A 17,748-nucleotide genomic window follows, 5' to 3' on the forward strand; every position below is an offset into this window, starting at 1 on the left:
CGAGCTACAGCAGCATGAGGACCACACCGGGTGCCACTCTTGACAATAATATTAGGTGTCCTTTATACCTAATAAAGTGGCAAGAGTGTATGTTGTCATGGAATGTATTCAAAAACTTGACACTTACATAAGAGAGCACTGACATTTAGCTGTATAAGAGTAATTTACTAGACTGCTTAAGTTCTTTTTTTTCATGACATTTGTACATTTATGGAAAACATTGTAAGCCCTTGTGTAAAAGATTGTGGATGCTTTAAATAAATGATTAATGTGGCTCCTTTATATGCACTAGCAAAAAAAAATAACAAGTGTATACACTTAAGTCTCTTTAGAATTAATAAAGGATACAATGTAAATGATCTAAGGTGCATTTAATCACTCATTCAATAAACTGTTGTAGTGGAAATACCTGTCTGAGTTTGAGGTAAAAGGTCTCACTGAAGGTCTTGCGGCTAAAGTACCAGAAGCGTTCATTTGATGGATAGACCCTGACCAGAGTTTCCAACAGGAACCGGACTGGCTCCACCACTTCAGTCACTACCAGGTCCACTGCCACGGTCATGAAGACTTGCTTATCTAGACCACACCAGGGAGACAGATAAAGCAAGAAAAAAACAAGATTACTGAGGAGAGAGTTTATGTGACACTTCTTTATTTTCCTACACAGCTCTTAGTGTAGTTTAGATTTGTGTTCACACATGATGGGTCGTTCAAATCAAAAAGTAGGAATATATCTCTTAAGTTTGCACCAATTCTGTGGTAGGAAAGTTATTTTCTGCAATGACAATGTATTTTCCTAATTCAACAAATGGTCACAGCTAGTTCAGCAGTGCAATGATACAGAAAGTCATAAATAAAACTGTAGGTTTCACTTTCCATGAAGTGCTTCACTTCTAATAGGAGGCAGGAAGCATACATCATGTATGTTGTGAGAATGTCACACCCCCTAGTGGACTACATGAATGACACCAACTTTACAAATTAAGTATCTGTTACTGTTATGCAGGAACTGAGCCCTTAACCATCTTTTTCCATTTTAGGTTTTTACAACAAGACAAATATGAAATCACATCATGCTTCAATTCTGTTAAGTTTAACTGAATATATGCACAGTCACGGTCACTTCCTGGTTTTCAATAAGCCAGCCAGCCATTTCTGGTAAGCAGTCAGCCAAAGAGGCAGAGATGTTCTACATCCGTTGTCTGCAGAAGTTCCAAAGAGAATTAAGCAATTAATTGCATAATTTAGCAGAGGCCGTGTTAAATTCATGAGGGCTAACTACTAAAACAACTATTAAAAGACAATGTAAACATTTTTGATTGGTATCAGAAGTTTTAATCTTACAAGTACCTTACAAAGTACACGTTTCCCCTTAGTGACAACTAACCAGATGTTGAGCTTACAGATGTTGGCTTATATTTTAGCAGAAGTTGTAAGTGCTTATAGTCCATTATGGGGGTAAATACATGGAAAAAAAGTACAGAGGGAGCAGGAATTTATTCCACAGAATGAAGGTTTTATTCAAGGACAAAAAAAAAAAGACCCATTATTTTATTATGAAAAGCATCAGATATTTGGCAATGATACCATTTATAGGGCTGCAGATTACAATTATTTTCATAACTGATTAATCTGTAGATTATTTGTCCACAAACCGAGATTTTTCAGTTTTAATGAATTCTTTGGGGCCACACGGTTAGTGTAGTGGTTAGCATGGAGTTTGCATGTTCTCCCCGTGTGTGCGTGGGTTTTCTCCGGGTTCTCCGGCTTCCATGACCTTGAGTGTGATGCAGGACTCGGTCATATTTGTGACAATAATGTATGGAAATAATTCCTACTTCATACATGACTGGTCAATGGTTATAGAACAACCAATTTTTCCAGTTTTTAATTGAACACCAAGCTGTTCATGTCCAGTGAATATCCTTGAATAGTAGTAAGATAAAGGGTAACTTACACAAGCTTAAAAAGAGATTTGGTCAAAAACTGCTTATTAATACATTTAATAACTAACATTTTAAATTACTTAAAATGTGTTTTATTGACAGCAAAAACGTTCAAAAATAACATGGCCTACAGGACCCAGAGGAGGAGAGCGACCTTTGTTCCCTAGGACGTTCTCCTTTTTGAACTCCATACATACATGTATGTATGTATATATATCTATATACACACTGTTATATGTTACATATATATATACACATATATATATATATACACACACATATATATATATATATACATATATGTATATATATACACATACATATATAGATATATATATATACATATATACATACATATATAGATATATATATACATATACATACATACATATATAGATATATACATATACATACATACATATATAGATATATATATATATATACACATATATACATATACATATATATATACATACACATATATATATACATACACATATACATATATATATATACATACACATATATATATATATACATACACATATACATATATATATATACATACACATATATATATATATATATATATATATATATATATATATATATACTACCCATGTAGAGTCAGGTGCAATCTTTTTTTACTTCCCTTCCCTTATCATTTCACATGCACTTCATATAGAATCCACAATGTCTATTTGTAGGACATTATTATACATCGTTCAACTGCACTTTCCCTCGATTGTATCCGTTAATGTACAGCTCTTTGCCCCTGAATCGCCCCACAGGGATAAATAAAGTTTTATGAATCTGAATAACATGTCCCTTACCTTTAGGTGTGTCTTCATTCAGTGGCTGGAAGGCGGTCATGTTAGGGTTCCATGTTCCTGTGATAACGTAGGTCTTCCCATCAGTGCTCTTCCCCATCGACTCCTGTAAAGATTTTTTTCACTTGTTTTTCTACTGTAAATTATGACATGAACATGACTTCAAGCTCACTGACAATAGTTGATTGGACTTCATATTTAACTTTAGCACTGTCTATACAATTAACCATGTTTTAAAATGTTGAGTGTTTTTATATTATTGTGGTTCTCTGGTGTTCCATGAGTTAAGTATCATTACTGTAAACTGCATCTTGCCATTAAAACAGGGTTCGGTCAGTGTCTGCTCACCATGTCGAGTAGATGCATGTCACTGTTGCAGACTTTCTGTCCTGGACTCAGCAGCATCCCGAAACACCTTGAAGGAGAAAACAGAAGGAGCAATCACATATCAATAACCACTACTTCTACTGCAGAGGCACAATCTGCATTTTCCACAAGGTGTTGGGAAGTAACATAAAAATGGAAATAACTCTATTCACTTAAGAAAAACATACACTGACACGGCTGGAACTGATTAAGTCAAGACAAACTATGCTTGGACCTAAGCTTTTCAGGAATGTCCCTTACACAGAGAAGAGCTCCATGAACACAAGACTGTCTTTCTTTTAACTGTTTGTTATTTTAAAACTGTGTGACATTTCTGTATTGCATTCATAGAGCACACAATGCAAAGCCTACAACATAAATAAATAACCATTAAAAGGCTATCCCACAATAAACGGCTCTAAACCCAAAGGGCAGGTGTTTGTCTCCCTCTAAAAGCGATATGAGGTAATGAGTGAAGAAAGAAAGGGTGAGTTGTGATGACCTAGTTTTAGTACTACCATGCTGTCATAGCATGTAAACACAATAACGGAGATCTTTTGCATATCTAAAGTGACATATGGTATTGACCGCTGGGTTTCTGAGAACAATTTCAAGCAAAACAGTGCTACCATCTGGAAAATTAAGCTCATGACATGACTACAGAATGTTTTGAGCTTCGATCGTCTCCTTTAATCAATTTGTCCTGCTGAGACAGATGGGTCCATCAAATATCTGCTGTGAAAAATGTATATTAGGCCAAGTGACATGCTTGACATGTTGTTTGACTTAATCTCATTGACAATTTGCTAATATAGAAGACCTACATTTAGTCAAATCGTTCCAATCAAAATGCCAACGATCACAGAATTTGACAGTCACAAAGAAAACAACAGAACTGGTGGTGCCTTGACACTTTTGCACAGTACTGTATGTGTGCTTATATATATATATATATATATATATATATATATATATATATATACATATATATATATATATATATATACATATATACATATATACATATATATATATATATATATGTATATATATATATATATATATATATATATATATATATATTTTAGATATGAGTTATATAGTACAAAGTGAAGTCAATTGGAAAACTGTCACAAAAGACAGTAAGCATTGGTAAACTGCAAAAAAACAAAGAACCCACTGCACACGGTTATCAGGCTCTTTCTATCGTCTCTTTTTATCCTCACCTTTCAATTCCAAGTTCCTTGTTGCACATTTGCTGAACCGAAACCACAACCTTCTTCTGTACACCCTGCCGCAGCTTGAAGTACAACTTATCTCTGTCCTTTGGCACTGAACTGTGGAGAGAAAGAAATGGGGTAATTATAGAAAAATGTAGACTTATGTGTAATTCCATTTTATCATGACGCATTAGTAAGTGTATTTTAAATCTACTTTGTTTTATATTGTCATTTATCATTAATATTATTGCAACACAAATTTCACCTATGACTACTGTACCATATGACTTAAGAGTATGTATTTGCATATGTGTGTATGAATGGACCAATTACCTGAAGTTGCCTTTGCCATCGTCCTCTTTGACCTCCAGCGAGACCGTGAAGGTGAAGAGATCTGTGTCAGATGGACTGGACAGCATTGTGTCCCTGATGTCCGCAGGCCGAGAAGAACGCCGAAAGGCTGTGGAGAAACTGTAGAGGATCCGACTCACCTAAATAGGAAAGGGCAAATTGAGATTGGATTGAATTCAAGACAGAAAGTGCAAGAGGGATGGAATAAATAAATGTACACAAACATAAGTTAATAGAACTCTAAATTACAAGGGCAGTACTTGGCCAAAGAGAGTAGAACAGTGCCCTCAACTGGTTTAACAATGGCAGTACATACAGAACTGTGGTAAATGCCTTTTTATATCACAATACAGTACAGTACAAACGGTGGATGACAAAAAGCAGTTATCTCTGTTCTTTCTGTCTTCATGACGATGAAAGGGAGGACTGACATCTGTCTTCCTCTGTAACATTTGTTGCACCATTTTAGGCAGGATGACTTATTGATTGGTTATCATTCTTACTGGTAGCAGAGTTGTTTGATGTCATAAATAGCCACTAAAGCTCTACTTGTTTTAAACCTATCCAGCAGGTCTAATCAGACAAAGTAAAAACACCTTTGTGGGTACAATACAAAACATTTTTACTTTTACTTTTTTATTACTTTTGTTGAGTGTGACTCTCCAGGTATATCATAATGGCTTCAAAGGTATATATGTAAGGGTGGCAATGTTCATTTCTTAATAAAACATTTGGTAACAGTGCCACTAGTGACCTAGGTCATCTAATGCAGTGTTTCCACAAACATTTTAGAGATAACAAAACAATGTGACCGAGTCCTTGATATAAACTGTGACAATGAGCAATTTTCTAACCATTTTCACTGCCATTTTCTTAAGCTAACATTATCTTGATTAGGTAAACAAGACTCCCCTTCAGATGTGTACTGCAGATATAATACTAAAAGAATGAAAATAATTCTCTTTTTTTCCTTTTTTTTGGCAAACAAAAAATAATATTTCTGCAACCAATTTATCAGTTGGACCTTAACATTAAGAGACCTTAAAAACATGAACGCAACTCACTGCTTCTTTAATGTGGCAGGAGAAGACGTGAATCTGGAAGTCCTCAGAACTTCGGTAACTCTCAGTGAAGGAGAAACAGTCACTTTCCACTGACCCCTCTTGTCCACGAGCACAGAACAACACCTTGTAAATAGGGAAGCAGGCGATCTCTGTCCCCGAGGCCTGGTCGACAATCCTGAAGAGAGTTTATTTCACACATGAAAAAGTTAATTCTTCCAAATTTCCAGAGAGACATTAATTCTTTTGTAAAACAATTTTAACATTTAATCCCTAGTTTTTTTCTATTATCACCTATCTATAAAGCCATGTGACCTCATGTCACACAGCATATATCTAACATTTTTGACACGCTGTGTTAACATGAAAAGCTGGCCTCACCTAATTTAGGCTAAATGCAAAGTAGAACAGTAACAGTCAACCTCAACCAGTAGCATTAAATTTTAATTCAAAAAAAGTGTTCATTAATTCAGGAAGAAAGACAACTGCGTTACGGCCACTTCCTCCACAGTACACCTAACCCTTTCAGGTTCCCTTTTCATTTCATCTCAGAACAGTTTGAAGGTTTCACTCAAACCACTTCAACCTTGCTGCTTCTGTATCAGAAGTGATCTTTAAAAAGAAAGAAGTTTGTATCTGTAAAAACATACTTCATCATAAGCTCTTTTCAATTTTTTGTTTATGCAGCAGAGCCGCATGATGTGAAATGTGGCAAAACTTGGATTATTTAAAGACATAATTTTTTCTTTTTTTAAGTGCTACAGTTAAAACCGCTTCCTGTGGTTACCATAATAGTTTCTTTACAGACAATTGGCACTTAAAATATGTTGAACTACCATTCCTGACAGACTACTACAAGCTACATTTAAATTAACCCCGATCTCAATACACACAGTTCCTCTTTTAATACATTATTGACCTGACAGAGCCATCGGGTCCACAGGGGACATGTAGGGTGATGGGTATTGGAATAGCACTCTCAGCTCGCAGGGTAGCCATGGCCCTCTGTGCCTCTGCCTCATTGCGAGGGGCTTTGACCCAGGTGCAGCCCAGGTAGGACAGCTTGTTAAACTGGACACTGTCCTCCTCCAGGGCAGTGGGGCTGGATGGCTTGTTAAACTGGACACTGTCCTCCTCCAGGACAGTGGGGCTGGATGGCTTGTTAAACTGGACACTGTCCTCCTCCAGGACAGTGGGGCTGGATGGTGTTGGACATGCTTCTGTGGAAAGACAGGAATGATGGGATAGTGTTTTTTAACAAATGTTAATGAGCTTGGGTTATTCTGTGCAAATGCTAAGATAAATAAATGTATATTTCTTTGTGTATATTCAAATTCAAACCAACATAAAATGACAATCTTCTCATTATCATTAAAGCAAAAACTACATATTATACCTCAACTCTGGCATAGTGTACATTACAGCATAATGAGATCATGTAATCTTCTAGACTACATCTTACATCCTAAAGTCTGAGGCTCAACAACAGACTGGTGCATTTAAGATGAGAGAAACGGTGAAGACACAACTACAAACAACAGAAGTTGGGGGGGCTGAAATCTTTCCTGAAATATACTTTGAGCTGACACTTTCACACTTAGCAAACAGGAAGTAGAACAATGAGCAGCAGCTGGACTTCCACTGCTGACTTGCTCTTACTCTGTCCAACACAAACTATTTCCTCTTAGCTGACTTTGCAGCTGTACTGCAGCAAACACTGGTAATAACACAAAAGCTGTGAAAAATAAATCATGTCATGTAGTCCGACTGAAATTCTGAAGTTACTTTATGCGCAAAAAAAATTTGTAACAACACACTTTCTGTCCTGATTTGGATATTTATATTTATTTATAAGTAATAATATAGTGCAATGCATATTTTGGACATACCTTGAGATTTTCCAGTTTTCTTTGCTCTCCGTTTCTTAGTTTGAAACATTGTGAATGTGATCAGGTCTCTTTAGAGACAGAGATGTACATGTGCTTACTTCCTGTTTTGCATAGTGCTACTATTTGTTTCATTTCATTTTCATTCAAGGTGAGGCGCTACACCAGCAGCCACATGTGACTATGTATAGCGCAGTACTTCTCAAATACTGGCGCGGTGAGGTGTCGGGGGGGGCGTGAAAAAAAATTCTGTCCTCTAGGGGGGCATGACAGAAAATAATTGAGAACCACTGGTATAGAGGTAGTTTCAATAACTTAATTTACTCTGATTGTGAACTTCTCAGCATTGTTTGAAGAGTTAAAACATGTTCTCTTTCAAACAACAGAACACATTTGTATATGAGAACAGTACTTTGGTGTTAAAAATAGTATGGAAGGATAGAGTCAAATAAGTGAATCTCAAATTGTTGAGCATAATTAACAGAAAATTATATGCAACTGCACTATAAAAATGACTGCTTACATCTGAGCTTTTGATATTCTACTCTAAAGTCTGACTAAAAAAACCTGATGCAGAGACATAAGGTGGTAAGGTCATAAGTATACCTGGAGATTGTGGTTCCAGGACTTGGCCATCTATGTACTGGTGCTTTTCCATCTTTTCCAAGTTGCTCTTCTCAACCTTCACTTGATCATCATCATCAACTTCATCATCCAACACCTCCTCCATAGCTTTTTCCAGTTGTTCACTTCCATTCCAGGACATCTAAAAAGAAAAAAACAAAGGGCACAGGCAAAAAAGACAAAAAAGGAGACATAAACACAAAAAGAAAGCAGATATATGAAGATATATGAAGACAGACTTGTGCTTCCTTGACTGACTTGTGATTTGCTTGTCAATTACCTTGATTTCAAATAGCTTTTTTGGGTTGTAATCACAAAGCAAAAAATTCAGGAGGAACATGATTAAATTGAGTATTTTTTTAAAATACTAGATTGACAGCCTTCAATTTACAACATTTTAGATATATTGGTTCTACGGGAATGCTAATATTACACATTGTAGCTTTCATATCAAGTGTGAAACTGTTTCCAAGTGTAATACTTACCTTGAGTCTTGGTTTGCCTTCAGAGCCCTGTGGTGACCCAGCAACACTAGACTGTACCAGAACAAACTCCTCACTGGTGACAGTGGCCACGGACTCGGTAGAGCTGCTGACTTTTCCCAGTGAGGAGCGGTCGTCCATGGCTGGCTGGTTTACTCAGGGTCAGTTGGGGAGACCAAGGTTAAAGCTCTCCCCTTCCTTCTCCGGTGCTCCCAGCTCTGTGGGCAGCCTGCATGCACAACAAACAGAGAGACATTAGTTTGTTTTTAGGGAGTCTAATTAGCAGTTAAAGCAATGAAACTGGTTATTTGAGATAAATTTGCAATTATAGTTACAATTATAAACATTCATCCGCGTTCACAAATATGCTTATAATTAAGGTATTGTAGGAAGTGCTGCTGTCACAGGAAGCTCAACTTCAAATCAAAACACATCCATCTGGCAACTAGACAATAACTAAGCAGGTTACACATCATTTCAAACATTTAGCAAAGCACCCATCTTTTACTGGTGATACCTGCCTCAAGATAAGAACAATTTATAATCAGTGAAGAGATAAAGTGCAATTGATATCACACAGGGATTTGACAGTTACTTGTCACAGTCCCTAAAGATACCTCAATGCTGCTGTCAGTGAAGTCCTTTAGTTAAAATCAGTGTTAAACAGCACTACTTTATTATAACTAACACTAGAGTGTTAGGTCAGTGACATGGGTCTCTCTAAATCCTGAAGAAACTTAACGACAATTCTTTATCCAATCGGAAGCAGAACTCAACAAATAAGTGAAAATCTCTCCTATGAATAAATGCTCTTTATTCATAGCAGAATAAAAAATGTGTTTCAAACATGTTAATGAGATATCATAAGGAGGACAGACAGAAAGTCAGCCCAAAGACAACATTACTGGCAGGAGATTTAAATACAGTTGTGGGTGGTTTCATTTTAACAAGCTTTTAAAGCTCCATTAATATTCTAACACTAGCAGTTGCTATGTCTGTTAGATCCACCTCTGTTGGCAAAATGCAATATCACTTAAGTTAAATCAACAAACTCATATTGTCAGGCTGGCATTACTGTAGAACATTTTAGCGACTTTAGACATAAACTGCTACAGACTCGAGACCAAAATGTGCTGTCTGCACATATGCACCAACCCACTGTCTGCTCGACATGTTACAGCCTGTAGGAAAATTAGTTTTGCTGAAATTAACCCCTCACTACAAACAAATGTGTGTTTTTGCAATATACCTTCCCATAAGGAAGTGAGCAAATACAGATAAGTAAAACATATAATTAAGAGAGTTTAGTCACCCCAGTACTGGGTTACTGGATTAGTTATGAATAACTCATCTCACCCTTCCCTTCCCTTCCCTTCCAAGTGTGTTGGAGAATCAGAACTCAAAATGTGTTTGTCAATCAGAAAGTAGGCAAGGGTCAAAAAGACCCACTCCTGATCATAAAGGACTCATTCTGTGGTAATAAAAACAATTTTTCATACATTCAGGTGATAGTACACTCAACGAAAACAGTACAATGATTTATTTATTCCTTTTCTGCCAAATAGAAACATTTTTTAGAAGAATTTATGCTTCAATATAGATCACTAATTATTCCCCCTCTCTCACACTCACAAATAAGCAAGCAAATGGACAAATATACATAGTAGAGAACTAACACATGATTGCCATTCATTGACATGCACACAAATGTCAGACATATAACCCAAGTAATTACATTTTTTACAATCATGTGCATGTACACAACATTCATATGAAACCCAACTGGATCATGTGCTCCAAACATACTTGTTCAATTACACAAAGCACCCCATGAAATGGAGTGAATACTGGCACTAATTCACTTAGTGGGAAAGAGCTGTAATAAGGACACACAGAAAAGAAACTGATTGTGTGAGAGCAGGCTGGAAATTTATCTACCACTGGATCTCATGTCTCCTCCTCTGAAGCATGTCATAAACAGAGTCCAGCCAAACTGGTGTGGCTATTAATCATAACCAAAAAAAATAAATAACCAAAAGCTTTTTTAAAAAATGATCATGTAAAAACATATAACTGAAATATGGAGGAGATTTAGACTTTATCCATTCAGAACTTATTTACAGGCATCCATCAGTTGCTGAACTGTATATAATTACCTGATTTTAAAGGAACACTTCCTTTAAAATCAGGTAATTATATACAGTTCATATGTCCACATTTGAGGAGCCTTCTGCTCTCTCTGTTTTGCCACACTTTCATGGCTGACCCAGTGCTTCTGCTCTGCAATAACATGGCAGATTTGCACCCAGTCATTACCAGCCTGCTCCTCCAAGACAGTCCCAGTTGGAAGTCCTGCAAGCCATGCAGTCACCACTGCCTGTATGGAAAACTGTGAGACTTTAAGACAGTGGCCAGTTATGTCGACAAGGCAGCACAGCACCCACATGCAGCTAGACTTGATGTGACTTTAGCATTGCCAAGGCTGGAGGTTCATTTCCCTGAACACATTAATGTTCCTGGAACTATTTACTATAAAAGCATTCATCACATACTGAATAATACTGAGGCAGGTGACTCAACACAGTCCAACAGAAACAAAAGAGTTTAGCCTTTAATGCAGTAGAGACAGAAACCAGCTCGACCAACAGAGTGTCACTCAGTACCTGTAAGTGAATCACTTTCTACACTGCACCTTCAGACATTTTTGTCAAATACATACTATCTGCTGTTTGACATGTTTACCCGCCATTCAAAAATATAACTAACGCCCCAAGTCGAGTACAAAAGATCTACATATTCACAACACACTTGGTAGGTTTGTTTTTAGTACCATGTTGTAAAATAAAAACCTGTGATAAGCTGATATATAGGCAATAGGAGGAATTTCTACTTAACTTACTTGGCATGTGATAATAGCAGAACTTCCTGTCACTGTTATCCTGACCAAAATATTTCCAAAATATGTTGTTATTGCAATAACTGTAAGAAAAAAATGATATAATATATATATTTTTGTAATTTTTTGGTAATGGAAAGGGTTTTCTGTCAGTCAGTCTCCATCAGCAAGCTTTCATAAATGTGCACAAATATGGACATTTGTCAAATATTGCAGACATGTTGAAAAGTTACATAAACATGATTCTTTGGGTACATGATTTTTTAAGATTTTAAGTGAAAAACAAAATTAAATAATAATAATGATGAGGATGACGCTAATCCCCTCCCCAATGTGGTACTTCAAAATAACTCATACAAGGTTGACAAGATAGACAGCATTTTCAAGTCACCCAATATTAATCTGTATTTCCCATCAACATTATCCTGATAATGATAATTTTATTAACGCGTGATACTTCTGTGAAATGACCCACCCAATACTAGACAGCTTGGAAACATCTATAGTGGTTCAATTCAACAACTTTGACCAGATTAGAAAATGAATTGGGCAGCTGCTTTTCAGTTATGGAGTCAGTTGATAATGGCTTTGTCGTCTTTTATAACCGATGGACATATTGTCCTATTCCATTTAAAGGTTGGGTTTTACCATTAACGTCTGTAGAAAGATTGTTACTGCTATCACTTGAACAGAGCTCATCACACAGTCTCCAATACAGACAGCATACTCAGCAGGCTAACCTTGACACGGCAGCGTTCTCACTTTATGCCAACTGTTTGCCTTGCATTACTGTGTAATTTGAAACTGACACGCTTTTAAGTGGTAAAGCAAACACAAACAGCTGACTTGCAATGCGGACAGACTCATCTCACAGGGAGAGAATAACAGCTAGCGACAAGCTAACGTACCTGTACAGTCACTGCAGTATTTTCCACACCAAGGCAACCGTAACGCGGGTTAGCATTAAAGGGGGTAGCTGGCAGTAAGCTAACAGGTGAATGTAGGCTAAACTGGAAGTAGTTACGAGTTACCAAACTGAGTGCGCTGCCATACGTGCGAGCTAAAGCTAAAGCTAAGTTTGGCTAACGCTAACTAGCTCAAAGTCCAAAACATTTGGCAGCAGTAGGTGGAGGAGCGAGCGACACCACGCCCGACAACTCTAAACGGGGAAAAAGGACGAGATACGAGAAGGAAATAAGGTTTATCTACCTACTGCATGTAAACGCGACACAGACATAAAGACAGGTAAAGGTAGGAGAGCTGTCAACTCACTTGTTTGGTGCGTTGTGAAGTTTACTGTCTGCTAGCTGTCAGGACAGTTGCAGCGAAGATCGTATATGGACAAGAAGATGAATCACTCGGGATTAAAGTGACACGTCTTCCGGTTTGGAATGTTAGAGAATATCCACGCATGCTCTGTACTGGTGATGCTCTGGCTCACAACAATACAGTTTGGTATGGGGTTCCATTTGTGCCAAAAATGCAGTGCGGTGCCTGGCTATATATATATATATATATATAAATATATGTATATGCATACATACATATATTTATATATACACGTGTGTGAGAAAGACACGTGTGGATGTGTGCCTGGTACAGAGTATCTCAGTATACCAGTACCAGGTGTGCAAAGAAAAACTTTTCATTCAATGTGGGGAAACTTCTGGAAGTCATACGAGCACTATATCTCCTCACATGGTTATAACATGACAGGCAAGGCTAGATGAGAATACACACAAGACAATATGAGGGTTTTATCACAAGACAAGGGTGCATTACCTCTGTGAATTGTTTCAAATGATCAGTGGCTGCCTCAGTGTCCTTTGACTTTTCATGACCCACTTCTTCTTCACATTTGTGACTCTGGCTGGAACCTATGGTATCCTTTGAAGAAGAAAAAACAATCTTGCCAAATGAGTCCTTTGCTGTGAAAATTAATGTCGGCATTTGGCAGTGGTGGCTTGTCTCACAACAATGATTAGCTGCAGGTCAAGTCATTTTAATGTAGGAAAGTAGTCTCGGTGTTTGCCTGTGTGTGTGTGTGTGTGTTCCTTTTCAGTACAAGATAAACAAAAAGAAATTTCAAGCAGTTACAAATCTTTAATTGTCAAAAGGGAACACCATTGTCAAATATGACTGTTTCTGTATTCATCATATATGATTGCAATTTCGACAACATTTCTATAAATCCATTTTTTTCCATGTTTAAAGATAAGTAGATACGTAAAGTAGTAAAATAGATATAGTTAATACAATGGCTAAATAAATGACTGATGAAATTATTGAATATATAAGTGAACACCCACACAGAGAAAAGGTTTCTTACATTGAATCCTCTTTAAAGATTCTAGCCCATACACATACATTCGCCAGTTCTCTGTTAATTTATTTCTCCTTCTTATTTAATCCAGAAAAAAAAGCCACAATTCAGGTGTAAAATGATCTTGCAGTGTGTGCAATATAACAACACTGTGGTTGGTGTCTATTTAAGCTTCACAAAGATGTAATCGAGAAAGAAAGTTGCAGCTGATAAATGAATTTTAACTTTGTTATATTACTGTATATGGGAGGGTGGTTTTAGTTTAATGCTTAACTGACAACACTCGGCGTGTCTAAAACTCTTTATCCAACATTATCACGACATGCAAATCAGTAAGGGTTTTTCCTCAGACAGTCTCACTGATTGCTGTTGTTCACAGAAATACAGAAAGACAAATATCACAGGAAATATTATTGTGAATGGCAAGCAATGGTGGCAAAGTGTCAAGGAGAAAATGAGCACGGTGAGCGTGTTTTCAATCACATAAATGTGCACTCTGACTTTCCTCACAGTGTGAATAAAATGTGAAAAGAAAAGACACGGTGAATGGCATTGCAAAAAGTCAACATGAGAGTAGTACAGAGGTTTAGGGGTGTGTAGACAAAATAGCACAAAGTAGTAAATCACACTCCTCCATTCAAAGTACATCATATTTACTTCACATCTCTCTCTCTCTCTCTCTCTTAAGAAGTTTTCAGGTTAATATTTACATTTCAATCTTTTTGCATCACTGTTGATAAAGAGCTACCTGATCCATTCGTTTCAACCTCACCACCGTGGCATTTAAGAGTGCATTGTATTCAAAATCCAGTTTTTAAATGCTACTAAGTATAATATTCACTGTCATTTGTTATATCTCAGTGGGTGCACAAACATACACACACACACACACACACCCACACTGCTCAGATTATTCCAGATTATTAAGAGGAGACAGTCCTGGAGACAAAGAGCTGCAATAGTTTACTTTGCCAGACAGCTTGCATAGACACTGCTCCAGTCATCTGCACTCTTCCACCTTTCCTGCAACTCGGACATGCTTCCAGAGAAACTGCAGAGGGGAATTATGACCGTTCATTCCTTTCCTCTTTGGAGTTTTCTTCTTTATTTAATACTCCATCGACCTGCTTATGACAAAGTTGTTTCACAGCTGCTACATACTTGGCGGTACAGTTTTGTTTTTTGTCCTTGTGGCAGTCATTGGGAAGATGTGCAGCAAGAGAAACCCATATATTATCTCTCAGTCTGTCAAGCATTTAGCCCTCAGTCAGTAAAGTCAAAGTAACAGTCAACAAACAACAGACCCTTCACGCAGGACATTTTCCTTAGAAGACATTTTGTCACTACAGTTTTATCTACTATCAATTATATAATTACTGCCTTTATGAACTTGAACATTTATGATTTAAGGGTTTGAAATGAGGAGCTACATCTATGAGTCATCACTGCAGCAGCACATTTAGACCGTCCTCACTTAATTACTCTCAAACCCTAAATGTGATAATGTAACCTGCACAGCAGCAGGCCTTCATCCAGCAGATCCTCACCGGTAGCAGCTCCATATGTCAAAATCACTGTTGTGGTGCTGGCTTGTTTGTGTGTATGTGTGTGTACTGTATGTCTGTGTATGTGTGCAAGTGTGTGTGTGTTTGGGCTGATCACACCTCAGTGCTGATGGCTCGGGTATTAGTATAGAAATCAGGAGGCCGCCCTCGCTGAGTCTCCCTCAGCAAGGAGCCTCGGACGGCGGGCAGCGGCATTGCCAGTGCCTGATTCTCATAGTGTGTGGGCATGTAGGTGACGCGCTCGCCGCCATTGCGCATCTCATCCGTGGTGCGAATGTAGAAGGGCGAGTCGTACGGCGAGCAGGTGGGGCAGAAGCTGCGTCGCCCCTCTGCGGGTTTGGAAGATCTGGCTGGCTCTGGCGGCGACAGCGACAGTGGCGTGACAATGGATCCGTCGAGGCCAGTGACACTGCAGGCGTTGCAGGCAAAGTGTTGCTGAGAGATGGAGCCACTGTCGGAGCCATTCTTCTTGCAGCAGTAGTACTACAGAGACAGAAATCATTCTGTGAACGGCTTTTGAACACAGATTCGTGACTTATCTTAACACAAACCAGTTGTATTTTGGTCCTGCAGTGTTGGAGACAATAAATGAGTTTTTATATTAATCAGTAATCAGACAGTACACATGAATGGCTATTCCACTGTGCCAGATTGAAGCCATAGTCTAATGTTCATGCAGGTTGATTTAACATACAAAAACATAAACACAATATAAAGTATAGCCACAAATAGACATATACACAATAATACATAATAAAACAATAAGGTGGCAGTTGTGATTGCACACTGCCCTTCACAGTGTATGCAAATTGCACTGTTTCTTATTTCACACTCAGTCTGTTTATATATTGCACATATAAAGTCCAGATAACTGGCATATTGTTGTAATATTTATAACACTGCACATGGTGGTAATTACACATAAAATAAGTGTGTAAAGTTGGTCGGTGTAGACGTACATAAACAGAGATGTAAACAGAGACGTATATACCTGGAGTCTACAGTAACAGAGCACAGCTATGATACACAGAAGTATCACTGTGGCCAGTATTCCTCCGGTTATGACAACAGTTCCAGCTGTCATCCGACCAGCTCTCCATCAAACTCTGACACAGGCACAGGAAGTCACATCAAATCATCAACAACAACAACAACGACGACGACGACGACGAGCTCTTCAGAAGATTTAAAGTTTAATTAAATCACGCAAATGTCAGTATTACAGTAAACAGAGAGGCAATCTGCTGGAGTGTATTTCCTATGTAAATGTGGTAATAGAGCAAACTCCAAAGGTCATCGTACAATTATGTGAAGAAAATAGAGAACATGCAGTAAAATGACCTAAATGCCAGTATCCTCAAATCACAAACATTAACTGCCATTATGAAAGAGCCCCAAATACTCTGTTAGTATTAGTACTAGTTTATTTATTTGTTTATTTATTTATTTATTTCATACATTAGAAGAAATTAACTTTCTTATTATTATTATTTTAACTTGGTTGAATATGAACATGCAGGCACAATTATTTCGTAAATGTAATATCAAGTGTCTAACTTAACAAAACCCATGTACTGATGATTTTGAAATCGTTTTTGACATTACAAAAACTTGTCACTATCGTCATTATACTTACGTTCAGCAAAGTTGCTTAACACCTGAGAGCAGAGAAATAAAACAAAAAGGTAAATCAAATGTAAGGCAAACACGTAAACATCTCTCTCTAGGTGACAAATACAAAGAAAAACATCAAATACTGATGCCTTTAAAAATACACAAGAACTTGATGAGTATGAAACCACTGCCACCATCTAAACATCAAATAAGGGACTATCTTTCAGAAGAACTATGTTTTTGTTTCATTTCTCATCCAGATTAAGATTTAGATTAAGATACAGACAGACTTACATCAGAAGAGTGTCCAAAGGTTGTAAAGGCGAAGAGAGGTCAAATGCAAGTTAGGAGGTCACACGACTGGAAAGCCACACTGCATGAACGTGTCTGTGGAGAGGTAGAGGACAGAAAGAAAGAGTCCAACAGTTTAGGAATCATTGTTCTCCACAAGGGGGCACTACAAGAACACAGACAAATAGTATAAGGGCATAAGTGTGGTGGAACACAATATGTTGAGATGCTTTGTTGCCTTTTAAAAATCCACATTCATTTCATTTTCAACCACAACAAAGCAAGAACAGAAC

General features: G+C 37.5%; 3 protein-coding genes across 7 annotated transcripts in view; all 3 read right to left on the reverse strand.

Annotated features, from left to right (window-relative positions):
* Window positions 1-352: 352 nt before the first annotated feature.
* On the reverse strand, window positions 353-13,070 carry rabgap1l (RAB GTPase activating protein 1-like). 3 transcript variants are annotated; one of them, XM_044043476.1, is made up of 11 exons: window positions 12,935-13,070; window positions 8,770-8,995; window positions 8,267-8,426; window positions 6,957-6,994; window positions 6,694-6,908; window positions 5,778-5,952; window positions 4,696-4,853; window positions 4,369-4,479; window positions 3,125-3,191; window positions 2,780-2,882; window positions 353-576 (listed from the first exon to the last, which is right to left on the reverse strand). In XM_044043476.1, the coding sequence occupies exons 2-11, from the start codon at window positions 8,905-8,907 to the stop codon at window positions 380-382; spliced, it is 1,362 nt and encodes a 453-aa protein (XP_043899411.1). In that variant the 5' UTR covers window positions 8,908-8,995; window positions 12,935-13,070; the 3' UTR covers window positions 353-379. The 3 variants fall into 3 exon arrangements, with proteins under 3 accessions (XP_043899411.1, XP_043899409.1, XP_043899410.1); XM_044043474.1 differs by having other exon boundaries at window positions 357-576; window positions 6,694-6,994; window positions 12,935-13,040; XM_044043475.1 differs by lacking the exon at window positions 12,935-13,070 and adding an exon at window positions 12,571-12,730 and having other exon boundaries at window positions 357-576; window positions 6,694-6,994.
* A 675-nt stretch (window positions 13,071-13,745) lies between these two features.
* On the reverse strand, window positions 13,746-17,507 carry fam163ab (family with sequence similarity 163 member Ab). The gene is made up of 4 exons (XM_044044063.1): window positions 17,459-17,507; window positions 17,187-17,208; window positions 16,542-16,656; window positions 13,746-16,033 (listed from the first exon to the last, which is right to left on the reverse strand). The coding sequence occupies exons 3-4, from the start codon at window positions 16,632-16,634 to the stop codon at window positions 15,644-15,646; spliced, it is 483 nt and encodes a 160-aa protein (XP_043899998.1). The 5' UTR covers window positions 16,635-16,656; window positions 17,187-17,208; window positions 17,459-17,507; the 3' UTR covers window positions 13,746-15,643.
* The window catches only part of tdrd5 (tudor domain containing 5), a 40,857-nt gene continuing 40,597 nt past the window's right edge, over window positions 17,489-17,748 (reverse strand). For all 3 annotated transcript variants that reach the window (XM_044044060.1, XM_044044056.1, XM_044044059.1), the window contains one exon: window positions 17,489-17,551. The gene's annotated coding sequence lies outside the window, so the exon portion shown is untranslated. The remainder of the gene's footprint in view (window positions 17,552-17,748) is intronic.

Source organism: Solea senegalensis, linkage group LG14 (assembly GCF_019176455.1).
Source record: "Solea senegalensis isolate Sse05_10M linkage group LG14, IFAPA_SoseM_1, whole genome shotgun sequence".
Lineage (NCBI taxonomy): Eukaryota > Metazoa > Chordata > Actinopteri > Pleuronectiformes > Soleidae > Solea > Solea senegalensis.

Coding starts and splice junctions, on each gene's coding strand:
- rabgap1l (XM_044043474.1), bottom strand. CDS start 8,907: ATGGACGACCGCTCCTCACTGGGAAAAGTCAGCAGCTCTACCGAGTCC. Junction 5,953..6,693: donor GGACCCGATGGCTCTGTCAG/GTCAATAATGTA, acceptor AACTCTCTTCAG/GATTGTCGACCAGGCCTCGG. Junction 4,854..5,777: donor CCTGCCACATTAAAGAAGCA/GTGAGTTGCGTT, acceptor TTTCCTATTTAG/GTGAGTCGGATCCTCTACAG.
- fam163ab (XM_044044063.1), bottom strand. CDS start 16,634: ATGACAGCTGGAACTGTTGTCATAACCGGAGGAATACTGGCCACAGTG. Junction 16,034..16,541: donor TCTGTTACTGTAGACTCCAG/GTATATACGTCT, acceptor CTGTCTCTGTAG/TACTACTGCTGCAAGAAGAA.